Source organism: Suricata suricatta, chromosome 6 (assembly GCF_006229205.1).
Source record: "Suricata suricatta isolate VVHF042 chromosome 6, meerkat_22Aug2017_6uvM2_HiC, whole genome shotgun sequence".
NCBI lineage: Eukaryota > Metazoa > Chordata > Mammalia > Carnivora > Herpestidae > Suricata > Suricata suricatta.
The window spans coordinates 30,269,248-30,295,938 of record NC_043705.1 but is presented as its reverse complement, the minus strand read 5'-3'; the positions used below and the strand labels follow the sequence as shown (position 1 = coordinate 30,295,938).

The following is a 26,691-nucleotide window of genomic DNA, read 5'->3' as shown; positions in this document are numbered from 1 at the left end:
GCCTCATGCCTTGTTACACTTTAAAATGGGTCTGTGAGAAAAGGAGAGAAGATGTGTGTTTTTATTCATCACAGTGGTGGCATCTACTATGGAAAAGTTGAATTGTATCTGTTAATATACAGAAAGTCTAAGTGTATACAAGTGTATATTAACTACACATCACTTAGAGATTCTCAGCTCTACATTGGGAACCACTGCTATAAGAAAGTTAACAGTAATAATCAGCATTAATTTCAGCCCTTGCTCTGTATCAGGCATTGTTCTAAGCACTTTACACATAGTATCACATATAATCCACATCCTTCAAATCCTTCTCAGCTTCAGTGTCATCTCCTCAGAGAAGCTTTCTATTATACTTGCCCTCTCCCCTTTCCATTATTCCCTATCATTTCATCCTGTTTATTTCCTTCAGGAGATGAACCTCTGTAAGCAATTAGTTGCCTACTTGTCTACTTGTTTACTGTTCCTTTTCCAACAGTACAGGCTTTAAGAGCAAGGACAGTGTCAGTTTGGTTCCCTGCAGTATATCCAGTGGTGAGCAGTGTGCCTCAGTGCTTGGCACAAAGGAGCCATTCGATTGGATATTTATTAAATATATGATGAGCAAAAATCCAACTTTATGGGGTATAACCTATGATGATCTCCATTCTAAAGATGAGGAAACTGGGGCGCCTAGGTGCCCCAGTCAGTTAAGTGTCTGACTTTGGCTCAGGTCATGATCTCACGGTTCGTGGGTTCGAGCCACATCGGGTTCTGTGCTGACAACTCAGAGCCTGGAGCCTGCTTCATATTCTGTGTCTCGTTCTCCCTCTGCCCCTCCCCCACTCGCGCTCTGGCTCTCTCTGTCTCAAAGGTAAATAAACTATTAAAAAAATTAAAAAAAAAGAAAGATGAGGAAACTAAGACCTAGAGAGAAAAATGGCTCAATCCAAAGTTAGTCAATTACAAAATTGGTTTGAAGCCCAGTTCTGCTTGACCCAGAACACAAGGTCTTCACTACTACTCTCTCTTGTCTCAGAAATGGAAGACTCAGTACAGTCCTGATTGTGTGTGATCTTGAATAAGTCCTTTTACCTCCCTGGGACTGTGTGCTCCATTGAAAAACGGGAGGGTGAAGTTAGCAATATTCCTTACAGCGATGTTCTGTGATGTGGGAGATTGTGATCCATGGAAATGTAAAGAGAAACATTGAAGGGTCCAACAAGATTGGCCCGATGCCTTTAAGAGTGCTGACTTTCGATCCTTTTCTTCCTTCCCTCTTTTCTTCAATCAAGATTTGCTGACCTTTATGCTATGCCAGGCACTGTGTTATAGTGCTCCAAAGACTAAAAGGACAGAGTCCCTGCCTTTAAGGTGCCTGGTGTGATAGATCCAAGGCAGACCCACTAACAGCTGCTCTTAGTATAGGTCGGTGCCATGACAGTAATAGGTACAAGGCACACGGCTATATGAAAGAGGAAGGGATTAATTCCATTGTATTATGTGTATGGTGCTGGGGATGGAGGTAGACATGTGGAAGGGAGGGATGAGGTATAACACTGAGCTGGACAGATGGACAAGGTTGAGGTAAGGCTTCTGGACATAAGAGATATTATATGTGGAAGCTCAGCAAGAAACAGCTCATTGTGTTGAGGATTCCTAGGGTGGTGGGTTGGCTTCCAGGGTATGGAGCTGGTGAGGTAGGGAGAGCCCATGAAGAGTCATGCTGAAGAGTCCATGGACTTGACTCCTCAGAGCAGTGGCATGGCCAACTCATATTTACATTTTATTTTTAGAAGGGTGACTCTGATGGTGGTAGGACAGGAGGAGGGAGATGAGGCACAGGGTGCAGAAACTAGTTAGGAGGTGTTGTGGGCACAGAGACTAGTTAGGAGGCATTGCAGTATTCCAGGTGAGATATGATGAGCACTTGGACCTCAGGCAGTCACAGCAGGGCTGGAGAGGATACATTGGAGATTTTTTAAAAGGCAGAGCAGAAGGACTTGGTGATTGACTGGTTGAGGGGAAAATAAGAGGAGACTAAGGGACTTATTTGAAGGGACCAGGTGGCCAAGTATAAAATACTGACATTAACAATTATAGCGAGTTTGGAGTGGGGTGGGGGAGATAATGCTATTGGCTTCAGATGCATTAGGTTTGAGGTGTCTCTTAAACAGCTAGCAGGAAAGGTTTAGCTCCATCCTTCCTTTCCAGGATAGCAGTCCAAGCCTAAGCCAGACATCCCTGGGCTGGTTTCCTGCGGGGCCCAGGCAGGGATAAAATTCTCTAAGACCTGAGTGGAATTCCTGAGTTCCACATCCTTCAAGGATATAAGAATAAGCTGAGTATTGAAAACTCCCTAGATCCTTATTGATAGGAGGAGAATGGATCGTGGATTTGCTTTTTAAAATGGGAAGCTGGCTCCAGTGGATCAAACTCTTCTGCCTCTTGCAACCATCAGACTTTTAAAAAGAAACCTTTTCCTATGGAGCAGCCACTGGCCCTGACAGGCTCTGGCTCCCAAGCTGGCTCCCAAGAAGCCCCCTGCTTCCCTTAGGAAAGAGCCTTTTAAAAGAAGGTGAGGTTGTCCAGCGTGTAGCCTGGCCCTGTCTAGGCGCTGCAGAAAACCCAGAATCTTGGGGACTGGACCCACTCCCAGCCACCACCCTCGTGGCATTAGGTGTTCTCGATGCCGAGGCAAGGCTCCACGTAGCCCTAACTCTTTCCAAAAATGATGGGACTGGAATCTTTCCCCACCTCAATTCAAATCTCTGGAGCTCACTAGACGTTGGCAGGGCCGAACACGTGGGCTTGATCAGGGGTCGGCCTCTAGGGTCTTTCCAAGAAAGGGGACAACTTATGCGGTGGAGGGCTGGCCCGCCACACCTAGCATGGAAATAAACCTCCCTGGCAGCCCCAGCCGATGACCAAAAGGCAGGGGCACACCCTGTATCCCACTTCCACGTTCATAGGACGGTGCCAGAATCCCTTATCTCTACTTGGTCCCCTAGTCACATACTGCCCCACTGTCCTGTTAATAAATCCCCGGAGCGAAGGTAGCACGATTCCTCCCGCGCCCCTTCGGGCCCCGAAGCCGGGCGCTAAAGCAGTGCAGTCCCAAGCTTCCCCTGCAGAAGCCGCGCTCCTCACTCGGTCCGAGGGTAGAGGGGGCGCGAGAGAGCAAGTGGGCGGGCGTCCTATTCTCCGCATCCTCCTCCAGGTCCTGGCGCGCAGGGTGGGAGCGCCGCGCGGCTCCGCGCTGCGCATCGCGGCCCGCTTGCTGCCTGCCCCCTGCCCTGGTGGGGCCGCCCCCCCGGGCTGTCAGTGGAGGGCTACGAGGCGCTAACGTTACGCTGTTTCCGGTTTTCTAGCGGGCTCTGTTTCCCCTCCCAAGGCGGCGGCGGCGGAGCGGCGGAGCCCCCCAAATGGCCTGGCCAGATGCGGCAGGTTTGCTGCTCAGAGCTGCCGCCGCCGCCACTGGAGAAGGCTCGGTGCAGCAGCTACAGCGACAGCAGCAGCAGCGGCAGCAGCAGCAGCGGCAGCAGCAGCGAGAGGAGCAGCAGCAGCAGCAGCAGCAGCAGCAGCAGCAGCGAGAGCAGCAGCAGGAGCAGCAGCAACAGCAGCATCTCCCGTCCCGCTGCGCCCCCAGAGCCGCGGCCGCCGCAACAGCCGCAGCCCCGCAGCCCCGCAGCCCGGAGAGCCGCCGCCCGCTCTCGAGCCGCAGCCGCCGGCGGCATGAGGCGCGACCCGGCCCCCGGCTTCTCCATGCTGCTCTTCGGTGTGTCGCTCGCCTGCTACTCGCCTAGCCTCAAGTCGGTGCAGGACCAGGCGTATAAGGCACCCGTGGTGGTGGAGGGCAAGGTACAGGGGTTGGTCCCGGCCAGCGGCTCCAGCTCCAACAGCACCCGAGAGCCGCCCGCCTCGGGTCGGGTGGCGCTGGTGAAGGTGCTGGACAAGTGGCCGCTCCGGAGCGGGGGGCTGCAGCGCGAGCAGGTGATCAGCGTGGGCTCCTGTGCGCCGCTCGAAAGGAACCAGCGCTACATCTTTTTCCTGGAGCCCACGGAGCAGCCCTTAGTATTTAAGACGGCCTTTGCCCCTATCGATACCAACGGCAAAAACCTCAAGAAAGAGGTGGGCAAGATCCTGTGCACTGACTGCGGTGAGTCGCCCCCTCCCTCTGCAAGAGAAAGGGGGGAGGGGAGAGGTGGTGGAAAATGGGGGTGGGGAGGAGAGGTGCTGCAGGTGCCCAGGCCTGGCAGCGCTGGGCTGCTGGGGGGTGGGGCCGCCCCTGGGCAGGGCGCCTGGCACGGGTGGGTGAGGGGGCTGGGGTTGGGGAGAAGGAGGATCGGGCTCAAAGTGTGACAGGGGTGGGGGGCGGGGGAAGGCGCTGGTCTGTGCCAGCAGCGATCTGCGGCTGATGTATAGCAAGTGGAGCTGGAAAGCTGCCATCATAGCCCAGTAGCGGCAGGAAAAACGGAGAAGTCCGGGCGGTGCTGGCCCGAGGCTCAGTGAGTCAGGAGTGACCCTCGGAGGCCTCGCCCGCTCTGCTCCCATGGGCCTGCCTTGCTCAGGCTGGCCAGGGTCTGCAGGAGCCGCTAGGCAGACTCCCAGCTTGTGAAGGCCTCGACTTACAAGTTCTCCTAGAGAATAATGGCCCTCGCCCCCGCCCCCTCCTTCCTCTCCTGGGCTCCGGGTTCTGCTCATCCACACCGCTGGCGCAGACAGAGTTGGACTTTTTCTGCTACTGTTTTCCGTCCTCCATGTGGCTCGCGTGTTTTCTCCATTGTGATTGCCTGTCTTTGCTAAGCAGTTAGCACAGCTTTCTCTTAGCCTCCAGGACCAGCGAGCAGACACCTCTTTTGGCTGTTTCTGGGAGATCTCACTAGGTCTGTTGTTGATGATGACAATGAAATAGAGTAACTTTCTTCTGCCCAATGCTGTAAGTTCAAGCTCTGACATCTTACTGGCAGGATGTGTTGACTGCATCTCTCATCTTCATGATTTTGGGCGCTGCACAGGAATGCAGGGGATTGGAAACAAAACACTGAAATCTGTAGGTCTCTGTCGCTGGGAGTGGAGGTCTCCCATGACGAAAATCAAAGAAATACCAGTTTAAGAGCTTTTGTTTCTTATCCCTGCACCCAGGACTTCTCAGTAAGATATTTCAAACCGAATTGGCCCCATACTGGAGTATTGGGTGTTAGCTCCTCTTGTGCTTATTCATATTGAGGTTTCATTTTGTCCCAACTAAGGCTGAATTTGGTACTTGCTGTGTGACTCGGAGCTGTGTAATCACTGAATTGTGACAGATGTCCTGGACTGTCATCGAAGTTGGCATGTTTACCAGCTTACCAATTGGTTCTAGATAGGCTTTGAGAAGCAAAGACTGTAACAGCTCATCGGAAGTTTTGCCGCCCTCATCTTTCTAGATCAATGCCTTTGACTTTTGGAAGCTTTTCTTCTCTTACTCCTGCCTCCACCCCTGTCTTTCAGGAGACATATTTTAATTTGGTAGTGGTAGTATACTTTGGCATTATGTTGAACAGTGATCACTTTAATTAGAAGAATCTTGAAGTATCTTATTAAGGAGGGAAAAACTTTGGTGGTAGCAGCCGTTTCTCTGACATTGTTCTAGGAATATTGTTGACTGCTCTTTAATGTCTTAAATGTTTTATGATGACAAGTTGAGACCAGTTAAGAATTTCTAATTTTTTATACTGCTAAGTATTTCATCTGAGATCCTGTGGGGAGCTGTGGAACTGTATTGTGCAGTGGGAAATAGAGAGTAAAAGCATGTATTGAACCTTGTCCAAGGACAGCTTCTGTTTTGGTTTTCGGTGAGTTGCTCCTGAATATGCACAGGGCATATCACCACATAATCCCTAATCTTGTCCATGGAGACCCAGTGGTCATTGTCAGATAATCCCCTGTCTTCCTCTTCCTCTCCTTTACCCCTTCCCTCCTGGGGAGAATAGTGAGAGTTTCAGAGTTTAATAGTTGAATGTGTGATCAGGAAGGATTTGGAGGTCAGAAATGTCTGCTTTGAGGTTATGATCACCTCCTATTATTGAAAAAGCATGGGCAGTATAGTGCTCAGAAGATACTGCAATCTGTGCTAAAGAGAAGGCCCTCTCACACCACAAATTATCAAGGAGCAGGACTGAGTATAGAAGTAAACACTTCAGAAATGCAACTATTTTTGCTTTGCGTTGGTAACATATAGATCTGGGTCAGTTCGGGAGGGCTTTATATAAGGGGATTAGAAATTAAAGAACATATTTGTGAGAGGAAATGTGGAACTGGGGATTGTGTGATGGAAGAGTATAAACTACATTTTCTTATTTTCGATGACAGGGCTAAAGAAAGCAGAAAGCGTGCGCCGGTGATGGTGTATTAAATAAGGAAACAAAATCATCCTAACTAACCACAACACCTTCCTTGTGCTCAGCAGGAAATAACTAACAAATTCATTTTCTGTTTTCTGTCTCTAAAGAAAGCCCTGTGGGCCCCAGGGTCATTGGGAACATTTTCTCCTTGGAGCAGATCTGCCCATTGCAAAATAGGGAAACTGGCACTCAGAAACTGTCATCATGGCTGTTATATTGAGCAACTGTGGGTTGAATTGTTACTTTGTTTAGCTGGTTTCAGTTCTGAATGTGTCTGGATTCAGAAAGGTATGGTTCCTGGGGAGATCACCTAGAAAGGAGTGTTTGGGTGGGCCAGGACTTTGGGATAACATACCAGACAGAGTGATACTGAGCTTAAAAGTTAGCAAATGTCTCGGTAACATCAGTGAGGGGTCATACTGGACCCTTTCTAGAAGGTCCTCATAATGGCTAATTTCACCGCCAACTGTATAATATATCGATCTGAAGCATGTGAAATCTGGCTGGAATAGCAGTATGTGTCGGAGGGGTATTTTTATAGATCTCATGTGTATCATTCATCCAAAATTACTACCTCTGGTGGTAAAGAGTTGAGTAAAATCTTTGCATTTCTAAGAAGATTGCATACATGGAGGTGTTTTCTGTGCCTTCTGTGGGAAGGAGAAGAAAAAGATTTAGAAAGGAGTCTTAAAGATTAGCAACTCTGTACAAGGCAACCTGTTCTGCAAACAGTCCTGTATTTTTAACGATGGTTGCATATATTTGGGTATAATCACACCCTATCTTGTTGTTTTCATATGCTTTTAAGCTGTTTCCTTGTTGAATAGATGCAACCAGTAGTGTTACAAAAAAAAAAAAACCAAAAAAAACAAACAACAACAACAACAAAAAGATCATTCTTCCTTTGGGACTTTCTGACTTGCAGTTTTCTTCCAATGTATAGTGTTCTTTGTCGTTAAAGATGGAAAAGGTGTATTCCTGAGGCACTGTACATTCTTTCAGATAGTTTTTAATTAATTTGATGACCAGATTCACATGTTAGAGGAAGGTGGTTCACGAAATTCAGTAAAGCAAAAGTGACTGCATATTTTTAAAATGCTGTTTATTTAAAGAATCTTTTCTTCCTCAGCCAGCTGGAAACCCAGCTGTGCTGCAGCTTGAAGATGGGAAAGTGAAACTAGTCTAGAAACTGACCATCCACAGTGGTGAGGGTGAGGCTCAGTTATAGATTTAGGGGCAGCATTACCATCATAAAGTCATTCGTTCTTTCAGTGGCTGCTTTTCATAGCAGACTGTAATTCTTGGCAGTGAAAATCGTATTTTATCTTTGAGGTCCTTCTCCTACCTCTCTGGGTCCCGATGTTGGTACTGTGCTGGTTTATAAAGGGACTCTCCTAAGGGTCTTTTGAATGAATGAACTCAAGTGAAATTAAAATAGCAAGTCTCCAGATTAATACTAAAACAATCTGAACCCTGATCTGAGACACCAAGTTTCAAAAGCTCAGTTTGATGATAGCCTTTACCTGTCGCTATGGGAACCTTTTTTCCAAAGGAGTAGTTATCAACTAGAGTACTTAACCACAATGTGCTTAATCACTGTGCTGATTAGCGTTAATGGGATTTGAGCAGTGTCGAGAATAAAGGTCTTGCTGGAGAGGACCCTCTTTTTTTTTTCTTTTTGGAGAGTAGATTACCACTCCCTCGCCCTTGTGTTTAAATGAAAATAAAACAACTAACAGTTTGAATTAACAAATATTTTGGGAGCTAGAGAGGGTGGTGTATTCACTAACTAGGTGACTAACTTCTTGATTTCCAATCCTCTTTACCATCTTTTATTATCTAGGATATTTTCATTTTATTTCCTAATAGTAAATGCATCATTAGCTTTTTTTCCCTTATAAAATTATACTTAGCTTTTTGGATATGTAAAATATTTATATGCCTCAATCTAGAAAGAACATAAAAATATATGGTGAATGGGGTGCCTGGTGTCTGACGCTTGATCTCAGCTCAAGTCTTGATCTCAGGATCCTGATTTCATACCCCATGGTGGTCTTAAAAAAAAAAAAAAGAAAACACAGCGAAAGGTCTCTCTCTCAGCTACCTATTCCTAAGGCAATTAGAAAAATGAAATGTGTATTTCTCTTAAAGTAAAATGTTTATCAAATAAGTCTTATGTTTTTCTCTTAAAAGATGGAGAATGTTAATTTTGCAATAAGTCAATATTGTGGTAAAGTGAATTGACACACAGGCACACACACATATATATACACATACACACACACACACACACACACACACACACACATATATATATATATACATACATATATATAATATAATCCTTGGGTCAGGAATGAAAATACCAAATTGTTTTCCAGATACTTTGCTTTTAGGAAGTTTTCTGTGACAGTGAATTTTGTGATGAATCTTAATTGGGACACTTGAAGGAAAGATGGAAGGATCGGCCCCTGAGCTTTAGGGCCATAGCTCTGCCAGTACAGCAATTCCTACTGTTTCACACCTTCAATAATCTCACAACAGAATCCATGTGAGGAATCACATGATTCCATATGTGGAAAGAGAAAAGTCCGCAGTGCATGATTGCTTTGATTTTCATTTAGAAGCCAAGTCGAAGACTCCAGTTGTTGATGAACTGGAGTTTGATTTTGACTGTATTCCGGTGCAGCTGGTAAAGTCTAGGACCAGCCACTTGAATACTATTTTGAAGTACATTTTAAGATAACCAATTTGAATGCAGTGTTAAAACTTCAGAGGATCAGAGAATTGACACTTGAATAAGTAAGCAAAAAACAAATTTGGAAATCCAACAGTGGAAAGTTTTAACCCTCTAAATCCTGGTGGCTTACTGGCATTTGGCAATTTTGCACATTGATTTGGAAAAGGAATGTTAATATCAGTGAAGTTTCCCCTGGGCAGTCTCTTCAACAACTTGTCCTGGGGTCTTTCTTTTCAAAGTCTGAGGTGGTGGCAGTATAATTTGAATCAAAAGTAAAAATTTCTCCCCAGATTTTGATTTTGTCTTCCTTGTTTTGTCTTACTTGTTTCTAGTGAATTAACCTTCCCCTCCTCTTCACTTACTGGAATTAGCGCATATAAATAAAATCAGTTTATGAATTTCAAGGGATGATGGAGGGAATGCTTTAGAAAACTGGGGAAAGTGAGTGAGTTGACTGGTGGAAGTGCTAAATTATGACAAGTCTGTGAAATTAGACTCCTTTAAAAACAGCAGTGCACACAGGTAAATCTTTGTGAACTAGAGCTCCATGTAAGGCTATAGCAACTGCAGGAAAACTGGAGGATGATGAAAAGGCATTTGGATGAAATGAAAGAGGAGCTGCTGTACTCAGGTAAAGAGCTCTCACCAAGCTGGGGTCAAAAGACAGAGATTCATGTTGACTAAGAGCATTTGCTGTTAATCAGCTGTGATGTTTTCCGATTATGAAATGAGGTTAAGTTAAGGAGCCTCCTTTGTCTGGCGAGTTGCCTCTGGCCAAGTGTGGTATATGAGCTCCATTCTACAGTAACATTCCCTTCCCACTTTGTACTTGCAGTGAGAGCCAAGTCGCCTCTCCAGGGACCTTCTCTGGGACAGAGACCGTTAGCTCTTCTCTCTGCCTCTGCTCAGGACCTGACTGCGCTGCTTGCCTCCTGGGGTGGTCTGGAGGTGGTTAACAGTCCATTTACCCTTGTAGATGTTTCCAGAGTGGCAGAGGCACAGGTATCCAAGAGCCTTCCATACAGTACAACAGCACAGCCCTCCGAGATGTGACATTGAGGTCACCTATTATCCTTTCTTCAGAAACAGAATCTTCAGTGCTTCTCTTTTGCCTTCATAGATTTCCTGCCTTGTGCCAATGACATTGACTTCCCCCTCCTCTTTCCCTCCCTGATCTGTTTGTTCAGACTGAGAATCTGTCTTTGTCCTTTAGGCTAGGATGTTTTACTTGGTCTTGATCTTGATATTGGTCCAACAGAAGCCAAACTGAGCTAACATTCCTTAGAACCTGGTGAGAGGAAAGTCACCACCTGGCTAAATACCTGGTTCAGCCCCTGGAGAGTCAGGACATCATGAATTCGATGGTGACAGGGATGCATTTTGGTATTCCTGAAGTCGTATTACTAAAAGAACTTTGTGTCAATTCCACCTTTCACATGCTTGCTTCAACAAATATAGGTGCTCCGTGTAAAGAGCTATGTGGTTGTTATCAGACACAGTCTCTCTCATCAAGGAATTTACAGTCTACAATTTCAAAGATAGAGAGGCAGTTCAATCCAGAATATGATAAATGCCATAAAATACACTAGCATAGTACTTTGGGGAGCAGGGGAAGCCGCTAGGAGGAAAAGAAGATCCTGTTCAGTCAGAGGATTAAAGAAAGTTTCTTGGAGAAGGAGTTTGAGATGGGATTCTAATAGCCAGGGGTAGTTGAGGTAGGGGTGGTTTAGAGAGAGATGAATTGATCGATTACATTGATTTCATGCAGAGAGAGCCACCAGTCTCTTCAGCAGAGGGGCAGATCTGTGTATGCAAAATAACCAGAATGAAAGGGAGAACTGGACAAGGAGTCTGGAGAAGTAGATGAGGGTCACATTTTCACCTGTCTTGAATGCTAGGCCAATGACTTAACTTGTCATTATGGCAGTAGTGTTGGAAGGCTTCCCTTAAGAGCAGTTCAGTAATGTTTTGTAGTTATTGGTGAATAGGTCTCGCACATATTTTGTTAAATTTATCCCTATGTGTTTTATGTTTTCTGGATACTCCTGTGAAGGGCATTTTTGTTTAATTTTGTCTTCCCATTATTAATTGCTAGCATACAGGAAGATAATTGTAAAAATATTGACTTTGTGGGGTGCCTGGGTGGCTCAGTTGATTGGGCGTCTGATTTTCGCTCAGGTCATGATCTCACAGTTCATGGATTCGAGCCCTGTGCTGACAGCTCAGAGCCTGAAATCTACTTGGGATTCTGTGTCTCTCTCTCTGCCCCTCCCCTGCTTGCATGCTCTCTCTCTCTCAAAAATAAAATAAACATTAACATTTTTTAAAAAAATTGACTCTGTATCCTGTGACCTTAATAAATTCACTTATTAGTCCTAGTAACTTTTTCCTGGTAGATTTCTTGGGATTTTTCTCTATGTTTATGACTATGTTGTCAGTGAAAAAAAAGACAGTTTTACTTTTTACTTTCTAACCTGTTTGCATTTATTTCTTTTTCTTTCCTTATTCCATTGGCTAGTGCTACCAAGGACAATGTTGAATAAAAGTAGTGAGAACAAACATCCTTGTTCTAGTCATGGTGAAAAGCATTCAGACCTTCACAATGAAGTATAATGTTAGCTGAAAGTTTTTCATAGATGCCCTTGCTTTTATAAATTTTTTTTTAATGTTTTATTTATTTTTGAGACAGAGGGAGACAGAGCATGAACAGGGAGGGACAGAGAAAGAAGGAGACACAGAATTGGAAACAGGCTCCAGGCTCGGAGCTGTCGGCACAGAGCCCGATGTGGGGCTCAACCCACAAACGTGAGATCATGACCTGAGCTGAAGTCAGAGGCCTAACTGACTGAGCCACCCAGATGCTCCGATGCCCTTCCTTTAAAAAAAAAAAAAAAGTCTACAAAGTACAGTGTAATGACTAAGAATTTAGGTTTTACAGCCAAATAGACCTGGGTTTGGAAACCATCTTCTACATTTTCTAACTGGGTGATATTTGGCAAAATACTTTCTGTGTTGTAGTTTCCTATAAAATGGGGATAGTGATGGCACTTAATAGGATAACTGTGAGTATTAAATGAGATAATACATGTAGAATGATTAACATAGCACCCAATGATAAATGTTAAAAAAATATTATTAACAAAATCTTATTAGATCAATAAGAGCAGGAAAACTAATAAATGAAAATTTTAAGTTCTAGAAGTGGACTGTGGGCAGGCAAGGGGGAAATTTTCACCAACCACTGTATTTTTAACCCAGATGTACCTATTATCTCAACTGGAGAGTCACTGTGTTGGGCTGGTTGAGGGGACGAGGAGAGAAGGGATTGTGTGTGTGGTCTCTCTGTAGGGAAGTTCATACTGGTCCATGGAGGTTGCAAGAATGTATCCATGTATCCAAGTCTTGATGTATCCATGGGCGTCTGTTGATCAATATTCTGAGAAGCCCACAGTTAGATAGTGCTTTTCTCTGTTTCACAAACGAGATGACTATGACTAAGATCTATACTCTAAAGTGTCCTTTTCAAAATCTCATCATGCTTATGGGGTCCGCGTCCCAGAGCCCTGCCAGGCCTGCTCTGTGACTATTAGGAGGAGGGGCTGAAAGTCCCTGGAAAATGGCTGAAAGTGTCTTTTTTTTCCCCTCAAAAAGAGCAGATCCCTGACTCATCCTGCTTTAATTTGGGGGCTTCCAGCATTGGGGATGCTTTCACACTACATACTCATATTCTCTTTCCTTGTTTCTGTACTGGCTTGGTGTGGATCTAGTGGCTGCCCAGAGTCAGAGGGATATAGGTGCGGGCATGTAACAGGGGGCATTTTTGGAGTTTTGGGAGTTTAATTTTCATTTTCCTTAATTGATTAATGTGTGGGACCTGATGCAAGTGTGAATCTTAGGTCAAATCTTTGTAGGACAAAGATTCCTTGCTTTGGCTTCTTCCTCTAAATATTTGTTGGGTATTATTAACCCTCAGATCCTGGGCTGACCACACATCCCCAACCTCAAGTATTCCTCATTATTTTCTTAGACTTTGGTATTTATGACTGGTACCATGCATATGACACTTATCACTTAATGCCATGCATTGTTAATTACCTTTTGATGGATCAGTATCTTTTCTCCTTCACCTGATCCTAAGATCTTTGGGGAAAGTAAGTTAACATATGGTAAATATTTGATTAATGACTATTGCCAAGAAAGGAGAGAGTGAGTGGATCCTTTTTGCTTTCTCTATGGACCACCTTTGCCCTACACAAATCTCAAGGTTCCTTAAATGACAGCTCAGACTAGACCAATCATGGAAAGTGTCTTCAGACATTTTGATAAAGGGCAGAATTTTGGTTCTCAGTTATGTTTCTGTTCAGTTTTTTTCCCCCTTAATAGTCCACAGCATCTTCATTTTCTTACGGGTCATTCTCTTTCTTGAGTTTTAGAATTATGACTAGGCGGTTTTCCTCACACGTGTTAATATTTTGGCTTGTGTTTCCTTTCTGTCTTTTGGTTAGTTGGCATTCTGCATAAAAATTCTCCAGCTTCACTTTGCCATATGAATTTTTAGGATGTTCCTCATTTGGGTTTCTCACGGGAATGTCCAGTAGGACTCAGTTACTTTGACGTGTTCCTGAATACTTTAAGAGGTAAGGGGTGTGACCAGGTGTCATCTGTAGTAATCCAAGACCACAAATTAGGAGTCATTGTACCTCTTTGCCTAGTAGGCAGCTTGAGGGCTTCTGGAGGCTAGGACTTGTTCTTAGATCACAGTTGTTTCCTAAGAGTGAGGAGGGGGAACTCAGTGTTTCTTCATGTCTCTCTTTGGCATGTTCATCCTTTTTTAAGTGTGTTTATTTTGGGAGAGAGAGAAAGAGCAAGCACGAGCAGGGGAGGGGCAGCGAGAGGGAGACATAGAATCACAAGCAGGCTTTGCACTGTCAGCACAGAGCCTGACGCAGGGCTCAAACTCACCAACCATGAGATAATGACCTGAACTGAAGTCAGACACTCAACCGACTGACCTACCCAAGAGCCCCGTTGGCATGTTCATCCTTTACCATTTCCTTGAAATGAGGCATTTTCTTCCACATCTGCTTTGCTGATGTATTGGGCAGGGGGTTGGGGTTGGGGTTGACTCTCAAGAGGGTTTTTCTCTTCTAGCTCAGAGTGCCTAAGGATCACTAGTCATCACTCTTCACAGGGCACATGGCTTCCTCAAGTCAATCCCTTCTACTGGCACCTGTGGACATAAGTAGAATCTCAGCAGAGTACCTCACCTTAGTTGCTTAGGCCAGTGGTGAATATCACAAGCACTGCCCAATTGATGACTCTTTTTTGGAATCAGTTTGGTTTCAGAGAGGAGAGTTTATTACCAGTAAGGATGGAACAGATAGATTAAGGAGATCGGTCATGTCTCACTTCCTATCCCGGAATGAGAAGAAGAATAGCAAGGCTGCATCCAGTGCAACTTTCCCAGTATTGTCATTGGTCGATTGGTTTTCAGGGGGAAAATAATAAAAAGAAGAATTTTTTATAAGGAAGAAACAAGTCTCATTACCCACAACATGATCCAATTGTCACAGAGTGAAACTAAAGCCCGTAAAAGAAGAGTTTCTTTCAAAGGTCACTGGGGCTTCCAGAGGCAGCCTGTGTGACTGCTTCCTCTTAGTTGGTTTCCTTTTCATAGTCCATTCGTGTGGGTGCACTTCTGAGACCCTCTTACCTGGGGCTCCCCCTCTCCTACCTTCCCCCTCAATGCTCCTTACTTGGGTGTGCTGTCATGCTTGCTTTTGCCATCATTGTAAGTATCAGTCTTCAGCCCCCATTCCCAACAACTAGAGAAGTTTCTAGAAATTTCTAGTCCAAACTTTCCAGTGGACATTAGGTCTGAGAGACCTAATGGGAAGCTAATGAACAAGGCCTGGGATAGGGACTGGTGAGGGCGGAGCCGCATGTGACAAGTCTGGTGGAATTTCAGGTCCCGTTCTCTTGAACAGAACATGGGGTTTCTCCAAGAAGGCCTCCTCCATACTTCCAGGTGTCATTTTCAAAAGGGAATGCTTTCTCTAAAAAGGCTAGGGACAACCAAGGGGCCTCCTAATAATGTGTATGTTAAATGGTCTTGGCCAAGTACTCATAGTCATCCTTTTTTTCCCTCTAATTAAAAAAAATTTTTTTTACATGTATTTATTTTTGAGAGATAGAGTGAGACAGAGCATGAGCGAGGAGGGGTAGAAAGAGAAAGAGACACAGAATCTGAATCAGTCTCCAGGCTCTGAGCAGGTGTTCAGCACTGAGCCCAATGCGGGGCTCTAACCCCCGAACTGTGAGGTCATGACCAGAGCCAAAGTTGGACACTTAACCAACTGAGCCACCCAGGCGCCCCATTTCTTAATTTTTTAAATGTTTATTTTTGAGAGCGACAGAGAGACAGAGGTGAGCAGGGGAGGGATAAAGAAAGAGGGAGACATGGAATCTGAAGTAGGTTTCAGGCTCTGAGCTGCAGCACAGAGCCCTATGCGGGGCCCGAAACCACAAACTGTGAGATCATGACCTGAGCTGAAGTAGACCCTCAAGTGACTGAGCCACCTAGGCATCCCTGACAGTCCTCCTTGAAGATGGCACTCCCAGGGCTCTGCTCAAGTGATTCAGGCCAATACTGAAAAGACCCTAGAATATGGAGCCAGGGAGAGTCATGCTCTGGGCGAGCAAAACATTACCACCTCTGAGAGAAACTTCTTGCTAGTGGGAAAGAATCTAACTTGTAGGTTGAAAGAGGCACATGGATGGCCCCCAGATTGGGAGGGAGCTTCCTGTCTTTGTTTCTCATTATGCAAATTATCTGAGTAGGTTTCTTCTGTGCGTGGTATGCTCTCATCTAACTGAGAGGGCAAATGGGAGCTGGAGCTGAGACTAGTTCCCTTGGGAATATTGTTTTCACCTCTGCCAGTTCCCCCCCAGCTTTACTTTGCCCACACTGAACGTGGGCTCCTTGATTTCTCCATGTGGTATCACAGCCTCAGGGCCTCTGGTGGATGAGCCTTAGGCCCAGAGCTTGTTGTACAGAAGTAAAAGATAAAGAAATTGGTTTTAGATTCAGTCGGTGAAGGGATCAATCACATCAAGTGGATAAAAGGTCCCCGTGGGTTTGATAGTCTTCAATGGGCAAGGCTCACAAACTGTATTTTTCTAAAATTTTTTTTTTGTTTTTTTAATTTATTTTTGAGAGACAGAGAGAGACAGCATGAACAGGGGAGGGTCAGAGAGAGACACACACACAGAATCCAAAGACAGACAGAGCATGAGAGGGGGAGGGTCAGAGAGAGAGGGAGACACAGAATCCAAAGACAGGCTCCAGGCTCTGAGCTGTCAGCACAGAGCCCGACGTGGGGCTTGAACCCATGAACCGTGAGATCATGACCTGAGCCGAAGCCGGACGCTTAACTGACTGAGCCACCCAGGCACCCCATAAGCCATATTTTTTAAAAGTAGGTACACAACTTTACTTTTCTCGTCTCTGAAGTTAAGAAACAGCCTACTCATTCCAGAGGAGGGGTGAACGTTGTCATTGTACGAGCCAAGTAGAAAAGGGCAATAATGCTCCTCTGTTCTCATGTCTCAGAGGGTGAACACTACTCTCCCTACCACAACTTAGAGATAGCTGTCTTTGGAAGAGTTTGTTACTGACAGTCGTGAATTTGGGGAAGGGGTGATGGCTGGATTGCTGTTGACCCATTCACTTTTAAAGACTGAAGCTCCTTTGTGGACCTTACCGTGGGTCCCTCCAGTGACGTTGTACACGTAGTGTTTGGTTCTTTCCCCTCTCATGTCCTTCTCCTGTCATCCCATCACTGGCTCTTCTTCTGACCATCTTATAAGGATACGTTCCTAAGGGGCTGTCCCTGGTTCTCTTCTCAATGTATGTAGTCTGTTTGAAAGCTTCAACTATATTAGGGCGCCTGGGTGGCTTGGTTGGTTAAGGGTCTGACTTCAGGTCTGGTCATGATCTCACAGTTCAGGAGTTTGAACCCTGCAAAGGGCTCTCTGCTGACAGCATGGAGCCTACTTCAGATCCTGTCTCCCTCTCTCTCTGCCCCTATCCTGCTCACTCTCACACTCTCCTTCAAAAATAATAAACATTAAAAAATAAGCAAAGTTTCAACTATATATCACATAGCGGTTAAGACTACGTGCTCTGAAGCTGACTTTGAGGGTGAATCTTGGCTCTGTGACACACTAGCAAATTCATTAACCTCTTTTTGCCCCAGGTTCCCCAACTATAAAATGGGGCTACTGGTAACACCTACCACGTGACCTTGGGGCAAGGTTTCAGTGAGTTACTCCACATAAAGTGCTTAGAAAATTGCCTGCTAGGAGGAAACCTTCAACGCAGGCTAGCCGCAATTACTGTTATTGACATGTCTGTTGATAGTGGAAAGAAAATGGTTTGGGACTCAGACTGATATTTATTAATATCCCGGCTCTGTTCCTTACAAGCTGTGTGAACTTGGGGATTCGCTTAATTTTTCTGAGTCCCAGTTTTCACCTGCCTGTGGCACATTGTTTCAGCTATTTATTGCTGCATAACAAATCATCCTCAAAACAGAGTGGGCTTCAAACAGTGACAGTTCTTTGTCATTATTTCTCAAAGTCCTGGGGATTGACCGGGCTCAGCTAGGAGATTAGCATCTTTCATGTAATTTTTGGTCACATGGTGGCTGAGCGGTCAGATAGTAGGTGAGACTGGGTCACTTCAAAGTTTCCTCTTGACATGTCTAGGAGTCATTGCTGGCCGTTCTCATCTGGGAGCTTAGCTGGGCCAGGGACCTTGCCTGGGAGCGTCCAAGAGATGGTCAGGCAAAAGCTGAGTTGTCTTTTATGATCTAGCCTCAGAAGTCCCTTCTACCACATTGTTAGTTTGAAGAGAGTTAGTGACTAAGTCCTGACCAGGTTCAAGGGGAGCAGAATTAGACCACTTCTTGGTGGAAGGATTATCAAAGATGTTGTGGATATATTTTGAAACCATTATGGTCTGCTTTCTGGTCAAAACCATTTATATGAAAAATACACTCATCCTTACGCCTAACCCTACTCCTTCAAAATGTCTCATCTATTATGGCACCGGGCTCAGGTTCAGGTTCAGGGGCCCGCATCTCATCCTCTCAGTCAAGTGTGGTTGTAGATGAGACTTCTCTAAAGCAGTTCCTTAGGTATAACCACTTGAGTGCTGTTCCTCCTGACTTGAAGAAGCAAAGTATAGAAACAAGTTATCTGACTCCCCTCAAACCCCCGCTGCCATTCAGCACTGGGATAAAGGTAGGGTAACTGCTATAGATGCCCCTTTTTTATTAAAAAAAATTTTTTTTATGTTTTTATTTTTATTTTTAATGTATTTTATTTTTGAGAGACAGAGACAGAGAGAGACGGTGTGAGCAGAGGAGGGTCAGAGAGAGAGGGAGACACAGAATCGGAAGCGGCTCCAGGCTCCAAGCTGCCAGTACAGAGCCCGACATGGGGCTTGAATCCACGAACTGTGAGATCATGACCTGAGCTGAAGTCAGACGCTCAACCAACTGAGCCACCCAGGTGCCCCAGATGTCCCTTTTTAAAACTGGTAGCACTTAAACATTTTTCAGTGACTTTATTTTTAAGTTTTGAGATAATTTCAAACTTGCAAGAAAGTTGCAAAAATAGTACAGACTTTCCTTTGCCCAGCTTCTGCAAATTATACAACCGTGCAAAATTATCAACATGAGGAAATGAATAATAGTATTGATGTAATACTATTTTTTAAAGTTTATTTATTTTGAGAGAGAGAGAGAAAGTGAACAAGTAGAGGGGCAGAGAGAGGGAGAGAAAGAATTCCAAGTAGGCCCCAGTCTGTCAGCATAAAGGCATATGCAGGGCTTGAACCCATGAAATGTGATATCATGACCTGAGCTGAAACCTAGAGTCGGATGCTTAACCAACTGAGCCCTCGATGCAATACTATTAATTAATATGTAGACTTTTTCAAATTTTTCCAGTTTTCTTACTAATGACCTTTTCCTAGTGGGGGATCCAATCTAGAATCTCACATCTCATTTAGCTGTCATGTCTCCTTGGCCTTCTATCTAAGGTAGATGTTCCCATTTGGAAGGGGGGCAACAGAAGCCAGTAGTCCATTTGCAGTTCTGAAATCCAGTCTTACATATGAATAGGCTCAGTCCTACTGTCTGGGAATGACTCTCTACTATTCTTGGTTCTACCCTATGGGCTCCTGGTTTTGCCCTCTAAATTATCCTTCCTTTGCCATGAAATATGGCCTGGGTTTGCAGCTAAGGACTTTTCTCAGCATTCTTTCAGGTGATGGCCAGTCAGGTGCAGCCACAAGAGGAGACACAGGAGAGGCACAAAAAAAACAAAGGTTACTATACTCACAGGTCCTAGAGAAGGGCTTGCCACATGCCATATAGGGTCACAGAAGAAATGCCTGCTTTGGGGCAGATGGCGGAAGACAGAAAAGGGCAGACAGTATTAGGCTGGAGACTTTATTGGAATTTCCTTGGGAATAGAGAGCCAGGGTGGATTATTTAGGATTGGCTGGTTTGAATACTTTTGGTGGACTCTAAACTATAAGGGTGGTCTAGTACCTGATCCTGAGATGAGTAAAGGGCAGATAGAAGAATGTGGCTCTGAAATTGTTAGTTTGCATATCAAAGGCATACTCTTGACTGAGTCCTTTGCTATCTCTAAATAGGGGCCAGCCCTGACTGGTACAGTCACTCCAGCCAGAAAGGGTTATTTAAAAAATTTTTTTAATGTTTATTTATTATTGAGACAGAGAGAAACAGAGCATGAGTGGGGGAGGGACAGAGAGAGAGGGAGACACAGAATCCGAAGCAGGCTCTAGGCTCTGAGCTGTCAGCACAGAGCCCGACGCAGGGCTCGAACCCACAAACCATGAGATCATGACCTGAGCTGAAGTCGGACCCTTAACTGACTGAGCCACTCAGGTGCCCCAGAAAGGATTTTTTAAGATGTCAAAACATCATACTATGTAGAAAATAAAAACTTTATGTAGTACACTCAGCTAGTACACTAGCTTATAGATGCTTGGGGAGGTCTGAAGGCTTTTTGTTTTGTAGTGCTTGGTCCTGTTAGGCAGTGTTCTTGCTAGTACACTTCTTTTTAAAAATACGTGGTCTGCCTATGAATCTTATTGGGGTTCACTACGTTAGACAAAAGCCACACCCTCAAATCTTACCAGGAAAGTTCTTCTCTACCTTGAGCTCCCTGGGGGCTGCTGTGGGACAACAGCAGTAGGTGGAATTAGTAGGTGGAATCCCTATTCTTGAATGGAAAGGACGTGGGAGGCATGTCCTTAAGATAATTAGAGGGCCTTTTGTCTGTCCTCAAAGAATCTTTGAGACAGTGCTTTTGATCTTTCTGAGGTCCTAACAAAGGATACTATTCAAAATGCTTGAAACTGAGTTCATTATCCGCTTTTCTGTATCCTGTGCTGTAAAGGACACTCCCCGCCCCATCTGAGCTAACAACATCCTAGTCTTCCAAGCCATTAAGAACCTCAAAATTGTCTTTGGTTCTTTTCTTACCTTCATCCCCTGTGTCCAGTACATTGTCAAGTTCATGACGTTTTTTACTACTGCAAAGTTTCATCAAAATAATTTTTTTCATTCATGACGCTCTAGCTGGGTACTTGTATGTCATGTAGACTGTCATAGCAGCTGCTAAATGGAATTCCCCATTTTCAGAGTTTCCCTTCTATCCTCTTTCCTGGAATTAGCTTTGTAAAGCAAAGTAATTATGTCTGCCCAACCCAGAAATTTTCATTAACTTCTTATCGTTTATAGGATAAAGTGAAAATGCCTTCACATGAATTGTGGGCCTTCCACAATTTGACCCAACCTGCCTTTAAGCCTGAAGCCAACTCTTCCACACTTGCTCTTTGCTGGGGCAGGATGCACTGTTTTGGAAATTTGGGACACATCTTTCATTTTTCTTCCTCAGTGCTTTTGTGCATTCTGTTTCCCTGGCTTGGTATGCGTTTCTTTTCTTTCTCATCCTTCAAAGTTCAGCTCATAGCCCACTTCTCTTCAAGCCTTTTCTGATCCCCTCGGTCTGAATGAATCATGGCACCCTCCATGTTCCTGCGGCAGTTGTTAGCACTTCTGTAATCATAATGTCTATTCTTTCATTTAGCATGGTCGGATAGGGAAGCAGAGTATGTGTGTATGATCCCTAGACTATGAGCTTCCTTTTTCTTAATGTTTATTTATTTTGAGAGAGAGCGAGCAGGGGAGGGTCAGAGAGAGAGGGAGACACAGAATCTGAAGCAGGCTCCAGGCTCAGAGCTAGCTGTCAGCACAGAGCCTGACGTGGGGCTTGAACCAATGGACCACAAGATCATGACCTGAGCCCAAGCTGGATGCTTCACCGACTGAGCCACCCAGGTGACCCTGGACTATGAGCTTCTTGAGTGGAAGATGAAACTGCAGCAAAGGGTGTATTTTATTTATCTGTGTGTGTGTGCCTTAGTTAAGTTAGATGGCTCACAACGCCTGATGACTTGGAGAGAGAATGGATTTTACCGGACCATTACAACTGCAATGAGAATAAGCATCTGGTTCATGGAAGGAGATTGGCATAGGGATGTAAGACGTTGGCGGAGATTTATGAAAGTAGTAGGTCGAGGCAGCTAGTTTAGATGAAAATTGGGGGTTGGTTTAGTTACCCAGTGCGATACTGGACTCTTTCCTGTTATTGCTGCTGCTGTTTATAACAATGAAAACCAAACCTCTGATGTGTGGACTGGAGTCTGTGTTCTATTAACCTCTATGGGAAACACTTTGATTATTTGGGATGCTTATTACCAAGCACCGCAGATTAGTCAGGGCTAGGAGGATTTGGCTGTTTGTATGCCATCCCTATCACCTTCATGGTACTCGGCATCTTATAGAATGTCAATAAATGTTACTTGAGGGGAAAATGAGTCAAGAAATTATTTCTTCTCCTGTGTGACTCCAGGATACCTGCACTCGCCATTCCCAAAGATCGTAGCCAAGAGAGCCAGTTGAAAATCAGCCAAAGTTAAGAGAAGGCCTTTTCACCACAAGTGATGTATCCAAGGTCCTCTTGATACTCAGAGTTTTCTGCTTTGCCACCAAGGAGTGGGGGGCATTAGCGCATTAAGATGTAGATAGAGCAATTGGTGGTGGTGAGTGGCCAAACTGCCATTGGAATCAGGCGGTCAGAAGCAACAGGCGCTTCTTTTAGGTGGCCAGGAGGAGAGTAGGGCCGTGTCCTTAGTCAAGGAAGAGGAGACTATTCAGGCATTGTCAGGTTTTCCGTTGTTTTGCTTGTAAATGACGAGAACCCTTCCTGGAAACCAGCCTTCCCAGGTCCAGTCTCAGCCCACTGCTTTCTCCATGACCTTGTGCAGCTTGTCCTTCCACCTTGGACTTTGTTTTGAGCCAACAAATGCTGGGTTCTTCTTCAGCTGTGAGAATTGGGGAGGAGAGAGTGTTTCAGGCCAACTAGGTAAGTGGCATGGCATCAAAAGAGATCCTGCATGGGTTTATAGCTTCTCTTTGAAGGTTTTAGCAAAATCCCAGACTGCGGGACAATCTGGATGTCTGGAGCACCGAATTTCATTCTTGAAGCGGCACTTCCCTGTATTCCTTTCTGAGTATCAAATCCGAGCAGCCTCCCTGAGTCTGTGATTGTGATAATTGGATGGGAGGGATTGGGGCAATTTAGGAAGATGATGGGGGCCTGACCTCTTTCTGCCTTTGAAATCTACAAAGGAAGGAAAGTGGGTAAAATGATAAATAGTTAACCAAAAATGGGGTGTGCCCCTCCTAAATTAGGACAGCTGGCTCAGTGATAAAAATGTTTCACTGTTAATGGCCCTCAGGACCAGATGCTGTGAAAACAGAAGTTAAACTCTGACTTTGGACAGCTGTCTCCATGCAGGGAGGGCAGTGTAACCTCTTCTCTGCCCTTGTCCAGCTGTGGATTTCTCTAAGAAGGTCTCAAGAGGCTTGAGGTGGGGGGACTTGTTGGGCCCATGTTTTTGGATTCCAGGGGAGGGATGGATTCTGTTGACAGGTGCCTCAGGCCATGTGGGTTTTGCTTCTGCTTGACCCTTGGCTTGTCCTTGGATACTCTGCCCACTTGTTTTCCATAGGGCTAGCTCAAGGTGACCTCCCTCCATTCCATAGGACTGACCTGTTTGGTCTGTCCGTACCCCTGAGAAACTGATTTTGCTACAGGACTGGGTGAACCATATGGCAGCCTAGATTACAGGGATTGTTGGCGTTTGTCAACAGAGGGAGCAGGCTTTTTGGCGACAGCAAATCCCCCAGGTAGGGTTGCCACACCATCTGTGAACACAGCGTATAAGATCAGCTAGATGGGGATGAGGTCCTATTCTCATTCGCTCCCTTCCTCCCAAAGAAAGGGAGAGGCAAGTCTGTCACCAAATATTGGGTAATAGATACATAGTTGAGCTCTTTTATTGTTATTTTCTTTGAAGGATGCTAGAGAGGTCTACTACTCATGTGTCTTGCTCTTGAGAGGTTTACAGGGTAGTGGAGGCTATCCTATTCACATGAATCAATAGCAGGCAACATAAAACAAAAGATATATGATAATTGCAAAGAAGGAAAATAGACTACAGAATTCAGAGATAGGGAAGATCAGTGGGGGCTGAAATTTTCCAGAACAGATTTAGGACTGGAGGTTAGTCTTGCATGAATAGGTTTGGGGGATTTAGGAGGATAAGGGAAAGGGCTTCTGGGCCAAAAGAACAATATGAACAGAAGTAGAGACAAGCAAGATGTCTTTACAGAACCATGAGGAGATTAGTGTGGCTGGGGTCGAGATACAGATACAGGGGAGATAAGATTAGGAAAGCAGGGGCCGGACCAGATTAAAGAGGGTCTCCAGAGACAGAGGAAAGAGCATGGACTTGGTTCTGGAGGTGATATGGCCCAATTGTAGGTACTGGTGCAGAGATATGATATAAAGAGAGGAATGTTTGCAAATACGTTATATACACAATTCCGAGTGGACTGGAGTTGGGGAGAGATACATGTTCCAGAGATCAAGGAGTAAGTTATAAAGTCCTTAAAGCCATGAAAACTGGGGGAGAGGCAAGTAAACTATGCTGCTTCTTTCCAGAATCTGTAAGACCTGATCATGAGCTGGGTACCAGTTGAGAAAGGGGTCATGAAGCAGAGAAAGGGGTCAAAGTTTAATCTTGGAAAGCCAGGAAAAATAATAGTGCCATTAGCAGAAATGGAGAAGTTGTGGGGCACCTGGGAGGTTCAGTCGGTTAAGTGTCTGGCTTCGGCTCAGGTCCATACTCTCACAATTTGTGGGTTTGAGCCCTGTGTCAGGCTCTGTGCTGACAGCTAGCTCAGAGCCTGGAGCCTGTTTCCGATTCTGTGTCTCCCTCTCTCTCTGACCCTCCCCTGCTCTTGCTGTTTCTCTCTTTTTCTCAAAAATAAATAAAAAACAGAAAAAAAAAAGAAATGGAGAAGTTGTGAGGAAAAGTAATTTTAAGGAGGAAAATGATGAGTTTGGCAATGATTTTATTTACTTAACACTTATGTGACACTTACTATGAATTTGGCACTGTACTAACCACTGTATAAGCATTCACTCAGTTAGCTCTCATCATAACCATATAAAAGAAACACTTTATTATTATCCTCTTTATCACAAGGGAGAAAACCCAAGTGTGGAAAGGTGAAATAATTTGCCCAATGTCAAAGCTATCAGTAAATGGCAGAGCCAGCATTCCGAACCCAGGCCATTACTGTCTTGTTAATGGGAGACCCAAGGAGAAACTACAATGGACAGTAGGACATCAAAATATTTGTTCACCGCTGCCTTTGTGCAGAACCCTTGACAGGAAATGTAAAAACGGGCATGGTGTGGATATACCATGAAGGAGACGGTACAGTGCTCATGAGAGACTGGCAGATTGTCCAGTCGTTGTTAAGGGGCACTCAGTGTTGTGCTGCGGAGGCACATAAATAAGTGGGGAGCAGATGCCAACTGGTTACAGACATCAGAAAAGACTCGAAGGAGATGGGATTGTAGGTAACACCTTGAAAGAGCAGTCAAACTGGACTTTGATAGTTGGTAGCAGGGGAAGGTCATTCCAGACCTTGAAGAGAGAAGAACTTGAATAACATCATGGAAGAAAGAAAGTTCAAAACATATTTTGGGACCAGCACAGGGCATGGGACCTAGCTCAGGAAATGTTTGCCCTGGGATGGAAAGTGGTTTAGTGAGACTGCAACTTAAGGGTTGGACAGCAGTGAGACCGACAGCAGGGGCTGGCTCCCTGGAGAGGGGATCCCATCACAGATGTAGAATTGCAAGTCAAAGGCATACAAATGAGGAGCGGGTAGCTGATGCCATGAGGCCAGAGGACTCCTGCAGGGCAGCGGGGAGCTGGAGAGCGGAGGCTGGAGACTTTTTGTTTTATGATGCAGATATGTAAGCTATCCTTTGGGATGAGCCCAAATATTTTCTAAAATAAGGCCCGCGGGCTTGTGGGCAATGGTTGTTCCTCTCCTAGATTGGAAGACCACTTCTGACTCTCTGCCTTTGCTCTTCAGGGGTCTCCCAGCCAACTGGAGCAAGTGACTGTCTCATCTTCATTGTTCCCCAATGTAGACCGGGATCCTGGGCCCCTTCTTACTGGATTCAAGAAGGAATTTGGAAATGAGGCCACGTGCATGTTATGGGTGCAGAGGTGATATTTCGGGGAATCATGGGTTTCCTGTGTGGTATGAAACTTAGGTGATTGCTGTCTCTCCTGCCATAGGCAGTGACTTCCAGAGGATAGGCAGAGCAAGATGGCTTCTAGTATTGCCTAGCCCTGTAGGCCTTAAAGGATCATTCTAAGGAAAACAGAGTAGGGACAGAACTTAAAAATATAGAGGTCAGGCTTAAGGGCTTCTTCAGGGGGCCTGCTGGAATGATCCTAACCTCACACTTCATCTCATAAAACAGCACTGTCCTAGGAGGGAGATGTCACTTTAAACTCCAATTTGCCACTTACTAGCTCTGTGACCTTTGGACAGCTGACTTTTGTGAGCCTGTTTCTGTAACTGGAAAATAGGACTAACGATACTTACTCTTCTTTCCTAATACGGATATATATAATGTCTGTGAAAGCGCTTTGAGATTGCAAAGTGCTGTATCCGAATGTGCCGTTATTGTTACAACTACAAACCAGTCTGCTCAGTCTTAAAGATTACTGTCCTGGGGCGCCTGGCTGACTCAGTCACTTAAACATCCAAATCTTGGTTTCTGCTCAGATCATGAGTCTGACCCCTGCTTCCGGCTCTGCACTGATAGTGTGGAATCTGCTTGGGACTCTCTCTCTTCCTCTCTCTCTGTCCCTCCCCTGCTCATGTGCACTGTCTCTTTCTGATTCTCGAAATAAATCAATAAACTTAAAAAAAAAAAAGATTACTGTCCTGAGAGTGGCTTTTGCATAACCTCTTCACAGTCCCTCCGCCAAGGACCTAAAGGGCAAGGCCACAGAGTGGGAGTTTGAGGCCTGGTGTGGGG

At 45.0% G+C, this 26,691-nt stretch overlaps 1 protein-coding gene across 1 annotated transcript in view; it reads left to right on the top strand.

Annotated features, from left to right (window-relative positions):
• Positions 1-3,253: 3,253 nt before the first annotated feature.
• The window catches only part of NRG2 (neuregulin 2), a 178,756-nt gene continuing 155,318 nt past the window's right edge, over positions 3,254-26,691 (top strand). Inside the window, exon 1 of the mRNA XM_029941179.1 lies at positions 3,254-4,138. Coding sequence (XP_029797039.1) covers positions 3,418-4,138 — 721 coding nt within the window. The 5' untranslated portion in view covers positions 3,254-3,417. The remainder of the gene's footprint in view (positions 4,139-26,691) is intronic.